The sequence below is a fragment of the Acanthopagrus latus genome, chromosome 15 (genome assembly GCF_904848185.1).
Source record: "Acanthopagrus latus isolate v.2019 chromosome 15, fAcaLat1.1, whole genome shotgun sequence".
NCBI classification, from domain to species: Eukaryota; Metazoa; Chordata; class Actinopteri; order Spariformes; family Sparidae; genus Acanthopagrus; species Acanthopagrus latus.
Genome location: NC_051053.1, coordinates 12,135,386 through 12,152,409, shown reverse-complemented (window position 1 = coordinate 12,152,409; position 17,024 = coordinate 12,135,386). Strand labels below are relative to the sequence as shown.

At 41.2% G+C, this 17,024-nt stretch overlaps 1 protein-coding gene across 2 annotated transcripts; it reads left to right on the top strand.

Moving 5' to 3' along the window:
• Positions 1-2,030: 2,030 nt before the first annotated feature.
• b3galnt2 (beta-1,3-N-acetylgalactosaminyltransferase 2) lies at positions 2,031-11,571 on the top strand. Of its 2 annotated transcripts, none has more exons than XM_037124977.1 (12): positions 2,031-2,331; positions 3,003-3,147; positions 3,533-3,633; positions 6,324-6,523; positions 6,771-6,866; positions 7,568-7,678; positions 7,790-7,868; positions 8,448-8,631; positions 8,969-9,094; positions 9,273-9,432; positions 9,518-9,574; positions 10,523-11,571. In XM_037124977.1, exons 1-12 carry the CDS (start codon positions 2,223-2,225, stop codon positions 10,658-10,660), a joined length of 1,506 nt encoding a protein of 501 aa, XP_036980872.1. In that variant the 5' UTR covers positions 2,031-2,222; the 3' UTR covers positions 10,661-11,571. The 2 variants fall into 2 exon arrangements, with proteins under 2 accessions (XP_036980872.1, XP_036980873.1); XM_037124978.1 differs by having other exon boundaries at positions 2,032-2,331; positions 3,021-3,147.
• Positions 11,572-17,024: the final 5,453 nt, after the last annotated feature.

The following is a 17,024-nucleotide window of genomic DNA, read 5'->3' as shown; positions in this document are numbered from 1 at the left end:
GCGCAGAGTATTTGGAACGCTGCAAGGCAAAAGACAGAGAAAAAGGAGAAAAAAGAAAACGTATACACATGGGTTGGAGTAGTATAAATAGGGCAGAAATAGGTTTCAACATATAAATAAAAAGTTAAATAAGATTTAAGAACATAAAACAACACACTGGGGTAGAGATGGAGGGCTGGATATCCGCAGTAAGGAGCAAGAAACCCCCGAATATGCTATGAATAGCCTTTTTCCTTTCAAATGAATAATGTGTTGCAGGGAGAGAACTATTTATGAATATGGCTCCAAAAAGAATAATATAATGCACAGGAAAGTAATTATCCCTGGGGCAGTAGGTTATCTAATACTGAGAATCTGTGCTCGAGCAATTTTCCAAATTGAGCATTAAGCCCCCAAAGTGTACGCAAAATACATGAGAATAGTAATTTCTGATAAGTTTATAGCCACAGCATGCTGCTTCATTTCAGCTCGTGACATTACCTCACGGTGCGTGCCACGCCAGTGTTTCCCATTACATTATTATTTTCTTTCTCCAGGATGGGTGGTGAAGTCTTTAAAATAACATTCATGCAACACTGGAACTCCATTAAAATCAATACAAATGACATATTTACAAGCATGGCAGCAGGCGCCTTTGGTGTCGCCGCCCGCTCCTCCTCTCCGGGAGAGTCGGCGGCTCTCTTAGAGTCAGAAGAAATCCTCCTCAAACAACCCTGTCCATGCACAATAGATTCCATTTAAATGATTTATGTGCGGCACACACAGTAACGGGTTTAATATGTTCTAATCTTAAAGCCACAACATGTCACCTGGGTTTAAGAGGAATAAAATGATTCATATGTTAATTTTCTTCTTTCGGCTCTGATGCTTTTTCTCTCTTCATTACAAATTCACAATGCAGACTTAAAGCAAAACAAACCAAAACAAGTGACACCTCTGTCTGTGATAAACATGGGAAGCTTCACCTCAGGAACTCTGTTTGCGGCTGCAATCAGTGTTTTACTGTTTCAATTTACTTCTAAGGATAAACTATTTATTGTGCTTACTACATCATTCTGTTTACTTAAAGTGGTTTGAGTGAAAACTAAAACTGCATGGTGCTGCTAAATTTTTTATGGGCTCGTGAAAAATGCTAAAATGCATAGTCGAAAACCACCGTGGTGCACAGATTTATGGTTTCAGTTATACAAAACCATTGCAGGATGAGACAGATGGATAGAAATCCTGCAGTATATGCAGAAATAACAAAAAGGAATACAACACATTTTGTGTTCTCATTATTTTGTCTAATAGGTGTAAACTGCATATCGCAGTATATGTTTATATATAAATAATACAAACGGTGCTGCTACTGCTGAGAATAATCCTGTGACCCAAACATTGTTATAATTCGTAACCATTTTTTTCCTATAATTTGTATTGCTGCCTTGTCATTATATGTAAAAACAAAAATGAAATCCTTTTGTTTAAAAAAAAAAGTACTTTACTGAAATTCAAACCCAGACTGAACCTTTGATGTTTTTTGTTGTGATGATGTTTTGATTTTGTCCCATCAACCTCCCTAAAGCCTCTCAGCTGTAATGTCTTTTAAAAATTACAATTAAAGTGATGGCATGTAACTAAGTACTTTTACTCAAGTAATGTGCTTAAGTAGACCAACATTTTTAATAGTATTCCTATTTTCTGACACTATATTTTGGAGGCAAATATTGAATCCATTTCATGTCAAATAATTTCACCTAATATATTTAGCAGGATATCTTAACTTTTACTCAAAAATGACTTTTTACAACACTGAGTAAACTAAACTAAATTTTAAAAAAACACACGAAATTGTATAATAATAATAATAATAATAATAATAATAATAATAATAATAATAATAATAATAATAATAATAATAATACATTGTATGTTGAGGTTGATTATATCCTAACAGATATTTTATTGCATCAAATATGGTACGATACTGTTCCGGTCGGCAAGAGAACTCCATCTCCCACAGTACACCGCGGCGGGGTTCCTCGCCTCCCATTGGTCCGTCTCTCCGAGCAGCGGAGGCAGACATGAGGCAGTGGTGAGAGCTCGGCGGAGAGCTGCGGAGCTGAAATGAAGCGCACACACGGAGCGGCTCACACCACCGTGCAGTTCCGTGCGGCTCAGGAAGAGGCTCCACGCCGCTAAAGCTGAAGGCTGCTCCGGCTGAGTGAAGGGCTCCGTCCATGCGGAGGCTAGCGCTCATTCTGCTGCCCTGTGCTGTCGCCGTCCTGGTGCACTTGTGGTTGGCACATCGACCCTCCTCCACCCCGCCGGACAACAACACACACTCGGGTACTTTTCAGCCTCAGCCCCGGGCTTCACCTCCTCACAGCCGCGCAACTTTTTCCCCCTTCTGTTCTGAACCGAGCGGCTGGCTAACTTTGCTTTTACCGCCCCGGAGTGCGTGTTGTGGTTGTGAGTTGTGTGTGGGAACAGGTAGTTTGCGCTTTGTGTATTTTGAGAGGGAAACACTGTGAGTGTAACAGTTCAGTTAGTGTGTTGGGCGTTGCTGGGATAATCTCCCGTCTGGAGACTGAGGCGATCTGAGCATCTCTCCTCTTGTTCCAACTCCTGAGCTCCGTGCTGCTCTCAGATGGATTGTCACTTATTATCAGGGGCATGGTGGAGAGGACGAGAGAGAGAAGCAGCTTCTTCTAATCAGAGGAATGTAGTTTAACCAGCTTTTGATGCATGAATACAATTTTCATGAACTCAATTATTGGATGTCTCTCAGTGAGTGAGTGTTAACCAGTTTTCTGAGGCTGCCAGGATCAGGATGTGGAGCATACATCAAGCATGCATCAGAGTGTGATTCTGGAGTTTCTCTTCATCATCTCTGGTCGTTGTCTTGTTGTCATATGGTCATATTTTACCAGCTCATTATCACTTGGCTGGGAATGACATGACATGTTGTTTATTTATTTATTTATTTATTTATTTTGAGGTTTGTTGAAGTGTTTCAGTCTCTGTCTCCGCTCCAGATGAGGCGTTACCATTCTATGAAGTTTTGGTGGGAGTGCTGTCAGCGAGACACCATTATGAACTGCGACAAGCGATAAGGGAGACCTGGCTGGGCTACCTCCGAGATCACCCCCACTTCCAGCACAGGTCTGCAAGGGTGGAGCTCTTCAACTCCACCTATTGTGTTTCTTTCAGTCTCTTTCTTTTCTTTCCAAGGCCAGATTCATAAGGTAGGGGGAAAAAAAGCCCGCAGCTGGCAGTAAATAACTGTCTGCCCCATCAACGCTTTTTATCTTCACCTGACCGCCGGCCGATATTGTTCTCTCATTCATTCTTCCCTTTTTTTTGTGTCCATTTCCTACTCATTCAGTGATCTGAGCGCAGATAAGGTGTGATGGCCTTTAAGCAACCCTCAGTAACCATGGCAACGGAGGGTGGATGGACAGACAAGCTTTAGAAATCTTGCAACCTAATATTGCACACACACACACACAAGATGAATGCAATAGTGTTTGTGTCTGTTTATTTCCAGAGTGGGGGTGAAGTTTATTGTGGGCGAGCATGGCTGTCCCATTCCAGAGGAGGACAGAGAGGATCCGTACTCGTGCACCCTCCTGAACTTCACCGAGCCAGGTAAAAAAAAAAAAACAACAAAAAATAAAAAGAATCTGCCTCCTCGCACACATGGTAATGGGCGGACATCTGCAGCCGGAATGCGGGAAAAAGATGCTCCGAGTGCAATGTGTTGCTGGCATGTGAGGCAGGCGAACAAAAGTGGAGCTCAGAGGCAGAATAGCAGGAGCAGGGTTGAAAGAATGAAAAGAATGCGTGTTCAGAAAAGAAGTAAAACACCTTTATTCGTGTTCACCCACACCTCAAGGACACTGTTCTTTTTCTCTCTCTACCCAAGGCCGAGGCAGAAATCTCACACAGTCAACTCAGCTGCTGCTGCTGCAGCCGCTACTACAAGAACTGCGTGTTAACACTTGAAAAGTAAAGCTATAGGAAGCACCGACGCACTCTATAGGAAATAATTGAACCGGCTCACTGTCAGACTGAACGTCCACAGTAATTGTGATGTCTCTCACCTTCACAGAGTCAGTCCTGTGCAGACGTTTCACTACTTTTTCCCGTTTGGTTTCAGTGTTTGCTGCCTTCATGAAAACATAATTACCGCACATCAGAATAGGCTCTTTCAGACGACGGCCTTTAGGGTCAGAGTGATGTTTTATTTTTCGGCCCATTCTCTGCTCTCCACAGTGTTAATGGTTGTAAGTGTTGACGTGATTTGCTTTAGAATCGCAGGCAGACGTTGGGCTGTGGCGCGAGATGCTCAGTGTGATTGGAAGAGGAAGGGACAATGGCTGCTTTTAAGCACAGTTGGATACCTGACTCGGGATGCAGGTCAAAGCACACGTTAAGCGGACAATTAATTGTGGCTGAAATCTGTTTGTGCGTGCTGCGTTCATCACTGGGAGTTTTCTTTGGGACTTCAATAGGGTGAATGCTAATTAGCTGTTTTTGATATTTCTGTTGTCAAAATCTCAATGAGGCTGAAAGATTTTAGAGACTTTAGCTCTGATACAAAAGTTTGATTGATCTGCTAGTCGAAATGTTGTGACAAGAGCTGAAACGATTACGCGTATTTGTCAAATGACACCCTATTAACAGACAATTAATCATTGAGGTAATTTATTTTAAAAGAAAAAGCCTTTTAATATGCTGATTCAAGCCTCTGAAATGTGAATTCTTACAGTCTTAGTCAGACATAACAAGCAGTTTGAAGAAGGAGAAACATGCTGTATTTTTTACATCAAATATTTGTCAATCAAGTGAAGAGAATAAGAGAATTAGCAGATTGAATTTAATAATTGTCTTGTGGAGTTTTAGTTTTGACTTGATTTGCATAGAACTGAACTGTAACACTACTTCTGTATGATATGGTCAAAGAATCATATTGTGATTATTTTGACAGATATTTCAGTTACAATACATTTCATGGGGTTAATTTATCTCTTCATCTCGGGATAACAAAGTTCCTTCCTCCAGATCTTGCGAAAATAAATTCATTGATTAACACAGGAAAATGGGGGAAATTATATGCCCCTCAGTGTCCCACAGCCCTCTGTAGATTCATGATTAGCTGCATCACAATTTTCATTTTCACTGGCTTAAATCAGCGTTATGTAGAAATTGGCATTTTGTGTGATCTGGCGCCACCCGCAGTTTGAGTGCAACACCGCTGTTGTAAATACAAATCTCAGGTCTGTCACAGTTTGTCAGATGTCATGTAACCACAAACAAATCTCATAAAGTCATCACAATGTTACTTGTTGAACACTGTGATCCTTCCCTCTCACTGAAGCCACAGAAACAAGCGATGGGGGGGCTGCGACAGAGACACTATTCACTCTTTTACCGCACACTGTTATTTTTAATTAAGAAAGCTTCATGGTGGTGCTTTAAAACTGGGGATCAACATTAGACTCGGCAGCACAACAGAACTTTCTTGTAATGATGTTTCACCTCCGTCAAAAAACTGCAGCCTATTGCAATTTGGACTTTGCACTTAGCCATAATGTGATTTTGATTATATCTCCATTTATTGTGCAGCCTGGTAAACACTGTAGAATATCATAAACCCTGAGTTGTTGCCTCTTATTGAAAAACATCGCCAGCAGAGGCTAAAAAACATCTGCTGTTAATTATTTGCAATTTATGTCACGTTTTATTCATTTTACCTCAAAACAAAGTAGCATTCTCATGTTGCCCTGTGCCAAGAGACGCACTGCTGTTACTTATTATGACAAGTAAGCACAAACTAATCATTTATGTTAAGTGTGTATAGGAATAATGAATATATCCTCACACACTGCTAAAATCCTGCCGCTCAGTTCCACTCAGTCAGTGTGAAAAACATTGGGTTTTATAAAGTGCTGCTTTCTCTTTGTGATTCTTCGCCTCTAATTGACTTAATTTCGGAGTGAGCAGCAGAAGTTATGTTGAATGCATAGAAAGTAAAAAGGGCCCCCTCACTTTAACAGCCTTGATCTTTTCATTGATCTCTGGGGTAATAAACTGCTCTTTTGTAATTAAGAAACCTCGCTCATGAGCAGAAGCTTGCTTTGAAGACAGCGGTCCTAAGAACCCGCTCCTCAAACTGCTGATGGTGTAGATTTACCAGAGTCTTCCTTCTTCGCTGAGCGCTCTCCCTCTCCTGACTCGCTCGGTCTTCATCACCGAAAAGAGACGGTCAGCATGTTGGGATCGTAATAAATATCTTGTGTGCTTGTGCAGTAATCCCTGACCTCCCTCTGTTCCAGTGGCAGGCCAGGATGCAGAGATAGAGATCGTGACGGTGTCTGACCCCTCGGTGATTGTCCCCGCTGACGTGTCAGCCATCGCCCTGGATTTCAAGGTCCTCCACCCGGTGGTGATCACCAGGCTTGGGGTGTTTCCCAGCGGGAGGCAGCCTGAACTTCAGAGCAATGTGACGGTGAAGCTTCTCCAGCTGGACCAGGAGGTAACACAGCCTCGACCTCGGCACATAATGTTTCAAATATGCTGCTTTCTGTGGACATACTCAGCCTGGAGGCAGCTGGAGGACTCTGCTCGTACCGCCTCAGATATTTACACCTAAACTCAGAAGTCATTTTCCATTACTTGTCTTTATTAGATATAACAGTTTGTGGAGTAGTATTCAGTGTAGAGGAAGGTAAATTTGCACATTCATGAATTCTTGATGATGAGAGTTTGTGTTTTTCTTGCAGGAGGCCGTGGTCACTGCTCGCTTCAGTGCCATCAGCACAGGGACCTTGGTGAACGGGGTGTGGTACAAACCAGTGGAGCAGTTCATCTTGCCTAAGGTCAGTTCCTAACATGTACTCAGGGCCGTCCCCACCTGACTCTGGAAAAGAAGGTTTCATACATTTATAGCCTTAAACCGAACACAGCCGCCAAAACAACTCTCTTACATTCTTCCTATGATTAGCAGCAGATTATTGCACATCGTCGGAAGCAAACTATTAAATTGCTTAATTAATTATTACTTAGCAGAAAATAAAATGTGATTTCCAAGCGTTCTCTGGTTAAACGTTTAATGCTTATCTCACCTCTGATCACACTCAGCGTTTTAATGGCCGCATCACAAATGTGTGTTTGCACCTGCAGCAGTGCACAGTGATGTCAAGCGGTCCTGAAGTACATGTTAATATTACTGCTGCAAAATGAGAAATTAGAAGACAGTAATAACAAGATTTTCAAGGTTGTTGAATTATGCTGCATTTACATGGATACAAGCAGACAGCAAGCTGCTTATCATCTCACAATCATGATGATGCTACAGTGTCTTGTAATGGCGTCTCTGTCTCAGCTACTCCACCCCCCATCACTTGTTTCCGCACTATCAACATGAATCATATCATAAGTTTATAAACTACCCTAAGGTGACGTCAGTGTCCTCCCAGTAGCTACGGCCCTGCGTACAGTATCATATCATTCAGTGTGAAAACTGTCGGACTGAACTACAAAGAATCAGTTTTCCATTTCTGTTTTTTTTTTTATCCAGGGTTTTGAAGGAACACTTGTTTGGGAGAATCTGGACTCTGCTGGATTGAGCACAGTCAACTCATCATCTGTGCAGCTCAGTGATGGAGGAGGCGTCCTTAAGATCTCCTCTGTACGTATTGATGCGTTGTCAAAAACGAAAGGCTAGAGTGTTCTCCCTCAAGGTTTGAAGTGAGCGAAAAGTTCAAGAAGATAAAAACTTTGCTGTGTCCTTGAATTGCAGATTGCAGAGGGCATATTGCCTCATAGAAGTGCACTTGGATTTCCTGGTTTGGCTGGAGGCTTCACCTTTACTATCTATGGTTGGTCCAGCAACAGAATTAATTCTGAGCTTTTTATGAAAACGGCTGTAAAAGGAGTCCCTATGTTAAAAAAAAAACAAAAAACAAAAAACACTGTTTAACTCTGGCAGGTTATGAGATTATCTGCTTTTTTGCCTCAGGGCTCTTGCACATGTTCCAAATGGGATAAAAAGATTTTCTTTCCCCTCTCTACTTTGTTGTTACATTATTGATTCTTCTGTACCTCTTGCATTTTTTTGTTTGCATTTAAGTTTATCTAAGAATGAATTTGTACTCATTTTGGGGAAAACGACATTAAACTCACCATCCAGTATCCCTGAAAACAGAACTAATGATCCATTGTGTAATATGTTATAATTGTATTATTTTGTTTTGCCAGCAAGTGATTTAAGTTATTATCCCTCAAAGGTGCTTTAATTTGTTCAGACCATGCGTGAATAAAAAGTTAATTTGTTTTTTAAGATTTCATTTTGGACAAAAACTCATCTCACCATTCCCCTGAATTTCTCCATTTTTTTTCCCCCCCATTCCCCCCATCATGAACCTCCCTCTGCCCACCCCCCGCCACCTGTGCATCAGATGGAGACGGCCTGTCGGGACTCCTGCAGGGACGCCCAGCCAGGATGGAGCACCATGCCTCCAGGCTGAGAGAGGAGGATGCCGCCTTGCAGCAGGAGAGCCTCCGGCACGGCGACATGGTGTTTGTAGACGTGGTAGACACCTACAGGAACGTGCCTTCCAAACTGCTTCAGTTCTATAAATGGTATGCCAAGTGCTAATGACTCGATTCTCTGTCTCCAAATTGCCTGGGCCCTCAGAGGAAATCAGCAACCTGAAATGAAAGTGTGTCGTCGCCCTCGAAATGTCTCGCTGTTACAATCACAATAGCAATCACTCAGTCAGAGAAAAAGTACAGTTGTGAGTCATCAGATAGCAACATATACGAGTGATTTTTGGCTTTGGCTCGACAAGTATATTATTTGTTTGCGCGACCTCCTGCCCTTCACTCTCAGTGGTATTTGAAAGTAAATCCACTCCGGGATATTGCTAAAAATCAGAAGGTGGGCTTTAATTAAGTTTTTAAATTCCCTCTCTGGCAGGTCTGTTGGAAACGCTGACTTTAATCTGCTGCTGAAGACTGATGATGATTGTTACATCGATGTGGACTCAGTATTAATGAAGATTGACCACAAGGGTCTTAAGCGCAGCAATTTCTGGTGGGGGAAGTAAGTACAACTTAGTGTCACAACTTGTGTTTTGCTATTGGTTGTCGTCCACTTGTGTTTAACTTCAGTACACTCTTTGGTGAACTTCAGATGAAAGAAACAGGAATGCTCTGTCAAACAATGATGTGTCAGGCAGACAGGATGTGATGATGATGATTTATCTCCCGTCCTGACCCAGTTTCAGGCAGAGCTGGGCAGTGGATCGTATTGGGAAGTGGCAGGAGCTTGAGTATGCCAGTCCAGCCTACCCGGCGTTTGCCTGCGGCTCAGGCTATGTAGTCTCTCGGGACCTGGTCCAGTGGCTCGCCAGCAATGCAGATAAACTGAAAGCCTACCAGGTAGAGTACCTGCGAGCAAGTGACCGTGGGAGGGGGGTCGATCAAGGCAGAACATCCTGAATGTAATGTGAGGAATGTTTTACAGGGAGAAGATGTTAGCATGGGGATATGGATGGCAGCAGTCGGACCACAGAAGTATCAGGTACAAAATGACCCAATGAGTCACTATGATCATAAATGATTCGCATTATTGAAAAAAGTTATTATTATAAAATGTGACTTATTAGACCGTGTCATGGACATAATGACAAAGACTGTCCAGCGTTGTCTCTGATGTTTTTTTTGCAGTTCCAACATTTATTAAGATGAGTAGAGCTGCAACAATTAGTCATCCAAAAAATGTGTTGCCACTTATTTCGATAATTAACAAACCCTACCAGAAAATGTCAAACATGTCCTGGCTCCAGCCTCTTAAATGTGAGGATTTACTGCTTTTCTTTGTCATTTATGACAGTAAATGAAACTGTGCACCAGGTCTTAATGAGTGAAGGATAACATGATGAAAAAGGTCGAGATACCAGTTGTAGTTTGCTGAAACTCATGTCGTGAGCGATGATACAAGACTCTGTTTTCTTGGGGTTATGAATAAAAACTTTGTTTGTAAAGCATTGATTATACAAGTGAGTGACGTCCAAAGAATCTCTACAAAAGACAGAAGCTAACCAGAAGTAGGGCAGTAGAAAGATAAACAGCAAATATCTCAATCATTCATCATCACATTATTAGCAATGTGTCAGTCCTCAGGGCTCAACAAAACACTAATACACTCAAAAAGGAAAACATACAGTATAGATGTGGGTTATGATAAATGACTCAAGTCCTTTGACTCCTAAATCTCTCATTTAGCACAGCCTTAAAACATTTTCAGCAATTCTCTGCACAGGTTGCATAAGCATGTGATAAATAAAACCCCTTAGATCAGACTTTGCCGTCGTAGTCTGCATGAGCTCTCCAAAGCGGAGTTCCGGCGGTTCAAAGGTGCATGTCAACAGTTAGACCTGAGTGAGACCTGAACCTGCGTCTGGATAATAACAGGATCAGTGTGTGTACGTTAACACAGCTGCTGTCCTGCCCTGTTTTCTGCTGCCAGGACCCCGGCTGGCTGTGTGAGAAGGAGTGCTACCTGGACATGCTGTCGTCTCCCCAGCACACAGCCGAGGAGCTGCATGTCCTCTGGGACAACAAGCGGGCCTGCGGGGACCCCTGCGGCTGTCCCTGGGGCCACTGAACCTGGTTCACACCACGCTCACCAGGTGGCGCTGTGGGTAAAAATGCACTCAGCACCGGTTGTCAACTTTGTTTCAGCAGTTTCCTTAAAACTGAATCATCTCAGACGTTTAGCAGTTATTATTCTGATTATGATTATATGATAAAAACATTTAGATTTTTGAGATGTGTTGGAAAATAATGTGAAAAAACTTGAGATTCTATTGCAGGTTCTTATTATATTAACAAAATGACTGTGCCAACATTATAAACCATTTGCAGCTTTAGAATATGTTAAAAACTCACATGTAGCTGTAGCATACTGTCAGTGTTTTTACCATGAACTCAGTTATTACATTTGGGGTTTGGAAATGTCTTAAGTGGGAAACTGTTTATAAAAGGTTGTTTTAGTCTTGTGATAACTGACAGGGTCGGACGAGAACCATGTGCAATACCAGCATGTGACGGTCACCATGTACAGAATCATTGTCGTAAGGCTTGAGTACTTTGTAATATTATAATTATTGGTACTCTGAATACTTGACACACTCAAACCTTTTGGTTTTAAAAAGGGACATTTGTTGAAATTTTAAAGACAAATGCTTTACGTTGATATATTTTGTAAATTATTGTCTTTTCATTCTCTTCACTATTTGTAGATTTATGACGAGCTTTGTCACAAACACACACAGTTTGTACTGTAACTGTCATTGTGCAAATAGTGATGTGGCCTAACTGTATTTGTTAGGCGTCATGCTGTTCGTACGTCCACACTTGTGATATTTGACACAGATTTGAATTGGTGTATTTGCGACACACGTTTTTTGGAACACCGACCGAGCAGTCAGGGTGTGACTGTGAAATAGACTCACTAGTTTAACACTGGTTTTATGAAAACTCTCCTCACAGGAAATAAAGAACTATTAAGCGAGATTAATGACTTCCTTGTCTTTTATTTTTACGGTAAACGAGGTGCTGGAGCTCGAGGCGGGATCCTTTGTTCACTGTTAGTGCTGCTCAGTTGGCACGAGAGAAACTCAGTCGGCGGGTACGTTCTGCTCGTGCTGCTGCAGAAGTTTCCCCAACTTAAAAGGGATATGAAACCACTTTGATGTCTCGTGGTGATTGTTTGCTTGAGACAGGGTGCCCGACACCGCTGGAATTGACGATGCAGGAAACCTGTGGAGTGTTTTGGTCACTCACATTGATCAGTGTGGCTGCGTGTTAATCAATAGGACTGAACACTATACCTTTAAGGATGATATGAAGGTTTGTTTTAATGAGCCTCCCATGAGCATATGCTTTTAGTTGCTGCAGCGATTTGTTTGTTCACTGAAGTATAGCCCCCTGATTGATGCTGAGTCGCCAGAATTGGATTGCCTCACTGTATATTTTTGTAAATAATGAAAGATGATGCAGAATATTTTACTAATGGAGGATAATACAAGTCATTTATTTCATTTAGGCCTGTCTCACCTGCCAAGAAATCTATTCCTGCAATTAACCTGACACCGGAGCACACATTCCTCTTCCTCTGAACCCCCATCCCCATCTTATCCTTTCGCCTCCTCTCTTTCAGTGAGCTGCATGATAACAAAGTCATATCCGCATCTGTTCCACTCTCCTACGTAGATAAGGACGGCATTTTTCACCCCATCTGCCTCTCTCATTGATTTGGCTGGAAGCCCTTCATTGTGAGCTGAGAGAGAAGCGTGGAAATAACACACGGCGCACGGGGGGTAAAAAAAAAAAAAGGCTTGCTTCTCGTTTCTGCTCCACTGCTTCTTTTGGAAGATGGAGTCACTGGAGTTGTCTAAATTTTGATGAGCACTGTGGGGATATTGTCGCTCACTGATGTAAAAACTTTAAATCATTAGCATTTTGTATTTTCAGAGCTATGCTCCAAATCGTCTGCCTGCTTTTATTCCCCTCGTTTGAATGAGTCCTCTCATACGTACCCATTCAGCCAGGCTATCAAATCAACCACAACAGCCTCTGTCATAATAACTTGAGACAAATTGTTCCGTGTTTATCTAAAGATTGCGGCCGTGTATTGTTCTGTGAGTCTTCCTGGGTATGTCATTCACCACGTTTTTTAATATCATATTTCACCTCATATCCTGCCAATGTACAGTGTGGGGTGTTTATATAATGTGGGGAATTGTGTTCTCCTCATATTCGGAGGAAAATGCTCCTCTATTGGCATAAGCACGAATGAGCTGGTGTGAAATAATGTGTCAGAGGGAAACACTGCTCAGGAATTCCTTTGTTCTCTGAGAGATCGATATGTGCGAACATGAAGTTTTCTCCTGAAGTTGGACAGTTTAAAGGGGGTAAAGTAGAACTAGGACAAATATTATGACAACAGAGCGAGGCATAACAAAAAGATCTTAGCTCATATCAGCAACCCTGAATATCTGATTCCTCCATATGTTTTTTATATATATATATATATATTATATATATATATATATATATATATATATATATATATATATATATATATATATATATATATACCACACACGTTTTGAATCTCCTCTGCCCTTAAGCGCGTGTGTAATCATCTCTAAGTGACGACAAGAGTACAATTCCCTGAACCACTGACTTATTTTCACTCTATTAATATTTTGCCATGAAAGTGCAATCATCCGTTTAGCCTGTGACAAGCACCGCTCCGAGAAAATGGAGGGAAGTTGGGCGCTCAAGTTAATTGTATTTATAAAATCCTTTTCATCTCGAGTCTCACCTCTTCCCAGAACTCATCTCTTTTCGCGCTGCAGATTGAATACAAGAATATGTTGACATTTTAAAATTTGAGTTTGGGTTTCCTGATGTCTGGCTTTTTGGAAAACACTTCTGTCTGAATATACCTCCACAGTCCAATCACAGTGTGAGTGCCCCCAAACAACACTCACCATGTTCCCTATGATGATGAATGCTATTACCCATGTGATAATAAACTGGATGTTATTTAACACTGTGCACATAGAGTGGTGTAGAGATGACATGTCCTTGAAGGCTGACCTGGAGGCTCGTATCGCCCTAGTGCCCCCTCAACAAAAAAGCCTATGGGATTTCTGAATTGGATTATTGATTCTCGGCAAAAATAATCTCTGCAGCAAACCCAAAATTAGGATGTTTGTATGGACAGCACTTGCAAAGTTAGCATTAGAATGGTTTGTAACTAAAGTTGGATGAGTGAGTAGATGAGTCTCTGTAGTCTCATTTAGCCTCTTGTTTTAGACATGTAGGCGCTTCATAATTCACTTTATGGGACATTTAATGATGTGATTTTTTGTCATAGAACAAAATGTGGAAATATCTTAAGCATGTGGTATCCACAGACCTTATTACAGGCATTAACTGGAAACCCATTCAAAAAACCCAGTGACTGCAGACGACACCACTGTCACCAGGTCATTTGTCAGTATTCCCTCGTGCAGTTGAATTGTCGCGGTCAGTTTGATCATGTTTGTATCAGAGCCTCCTCACACCGCTTCCACTCGGCAGAAAGCTGGTTGTTTCAAGCTTTCATTTGTTTCTTTCAGCCAACTATATCAAACGTTTAATCATCACTTTTAGCCAAGTATTTGAAGTGTCTTGCTTTAAATTATTTCAGCTCTTTATTCATCACTTTTAGTTACATGGAACTGTTTATCCATCAGGCCTATTATTTAGCTTTTTCTGCTCATCTATTTCTTTTAGCAAACTATTTGTTGATTTTTCACTCATAGATATTTCTAACTGGTTATCATTAAGGCTGACTTATTAAACTATTTGTTTGTTATTGACTGGTTTAAGCTAACTACCAACTGTAAATTCATCATGACATTTAGCTATTATAAGTTGTTCATCCATTAGACCTTCTACTTAGCTGTCTTTATATTAACAATTATTTTAGTGAACTATGTGAACATGAACAATCTATCTATTACTTTTAACTAAAGAAATCATGACTTTAAGCTAACTAATTTGTGTATTTATCCATTCATATTATTTTTAGCCAGGCTAACAGTTTAGCTGATGTTAACTATTTCATATATTTATCCATTAACGTTTCTTTAAGCAAACTATTTCAACTGCGGCTGTTTATTCAGTACTTTTACGCTCAAAGTTAACAGTTAAAACAGTTAGCTGAAAGTTTCAGCTTACTGTTTTAATGGTTTGTTCATTATATTTAGCTATATTCTCTGTTTTAACTAACCATTTCATGCAGATCATTTGTCCATTACTTTGGACCTTACGTTACGTAACTATTTTTTCCAAATATTTAGGCAACGTTCAACTACTTCAGCTATTTATCAATGAGTATTACTTTTAGCTAACTATTTCAGTTGTTTATTGGTCACTTAAAGCTGTTTTAAATTCATTACTTTTAGCTGTTGCATGTTTTTATCTTTTAACATTACGTTTAGTGATCTATTTCAGCCGTTTAATCATTATTTTTTTAATAACTAGTGTATGTATATATCTTTTAACATTACTTTTTAACAAAAGCATTTCAACTAGATCCCTTTTGATTAACTATTTCAAGTTGAAGTATGAATTCACTGTAACATTGTGGTGACAGCTGACTGTGGATGGGCAGGCACTTATCATATATTAACTAGCATTCACTCAGCATTACGTAGAAGTGTTCAGTGTTTTAGGCGTTTCAGAGTAACTACTATTTAAGCATAGTGCCACTGGGTGCTGTTCAGTGCAGTTGGTAGAGCGGGCTCCCGTGTGCAGAGGCCTTGTCCTCGCTGCAACGGCCCTGGGTTCAAATCCCGGCCTGGGGCCCTTTGCTGCCTGTCACTCCCATTCTCTCTCATCCTGTTTCCTGTCTAGTCTTCAGCTGTACAACCCATAAAGCATTACAAAGGCCAAAAAAAATGCTTGAAAAAAAAAGAGAGCATAGTACCACTCTGTAGATCATATGCCACCAGTGTGGGCATGTGTCACACTTAATGTCTCATTTTCACAGCTCTGTGAAAGATACAGTACATCATAGATCAAACTGAAACCAACTTGTGGTGTCGAAGTAAAGACGCCAGGATTCAGATCAGGCGCAGTTATCCCAGATTGTAGAGAGGAGCTTATAGTCTGCTGAGTGGCGTGCATCTGCATACTCATTCAAACAACCCCCAGATTCTTAGACTCTCCTCTCGCAGCGTTACACACTGCTGTCAATCAGCCCCCACTTCTCCAGCACCCCCCTCCTCTGTGCGCGCTAAAACGAGGAGGAAATCATTTATTCATGACACCCGGCATCTAAAACCAGTATTTCTGACTGATTCTGATTCACAGGCATGAGGGGATATTATTAGAAACACAACTATGCCCTAATGGGGCAACATTTTCATTCCCAATTTGAAGTCGCACCCACAGCTCTCTCTCTCTCTCTCTCTCTCTCTCTCTCTCTCTCTCTCTCTCTCTCTCTCTCTCTCTCTCTCTCTCTCTCTCTCATTTCCATGGCAGCCGTGGTGTCTCGGCCTGCTAAGGTTACGGCTGTCACTTTTTGCAAACATTTGCCGAACACAGCTGTGAAACGTGCGACACTGTGGGTCTGTTAGTCGGTGATACAGTGGGTTGGAGATTGGCCATTAGCCTGCACTCATATTAAGGGTGATACATTGAGGTTTACGAGCCCTGCTGCAGTGACACTGCAGATTTACTATGATAGTGTTTGTGAGAGATAATTAGTCATTCACTCGGAATCGGTTACTGAACCATTACGGAGCCATTACTGACACTCGTTCTGTCTTAAGAGGATCATGAATTAGCTCAGTGGTCTGATGACGAGATTTCTCGGAAACTTCTCAATCATTTGATGTAACCTGATGCAACTCCATGTATAGAATAAATGTCATGATGTCAGCAAAGTAAATCTATCTGCCCTCGGTTGAGCATTAAAAGGGCACCACAGCAATTTAATTTTGCACTCGCACAAGGTTGCAAGATACAGATTTAATGCTGCCTTCAAACGGGGTTGTGGTTATCATGTTCACGAGGAGAGTTCATGGACTATTCATGACCTCGTCTATGGAAACATTATCAAAACTCCAAGGCCTCGGGTTGTGATCTTTGCAAACAATTTCAGAAATGGCGGAGACCATGGTCGTTCAATTTTTTGGTGGATGGTAAGCTAATATTTCGTCATAGTAGCCGTATAGAGTTTTTCTTTGTACATTTGCAATATGTCTGAGGAAAATGTTCTTGATTATACCTCGGCATTTCCTTCATTTCTTAACCAGCGCACTAACTTAATGTATATAAATGGGACATAATGTGTAAAATCCTTCCCTTTAATCAGTGCACCGTTACCGTCACTCTCAATTCAAAGACGACAGCTTCGCCTCGGCTGCAATATAATTGCAGGTGGAGACAAGTGAGTGCTTTGT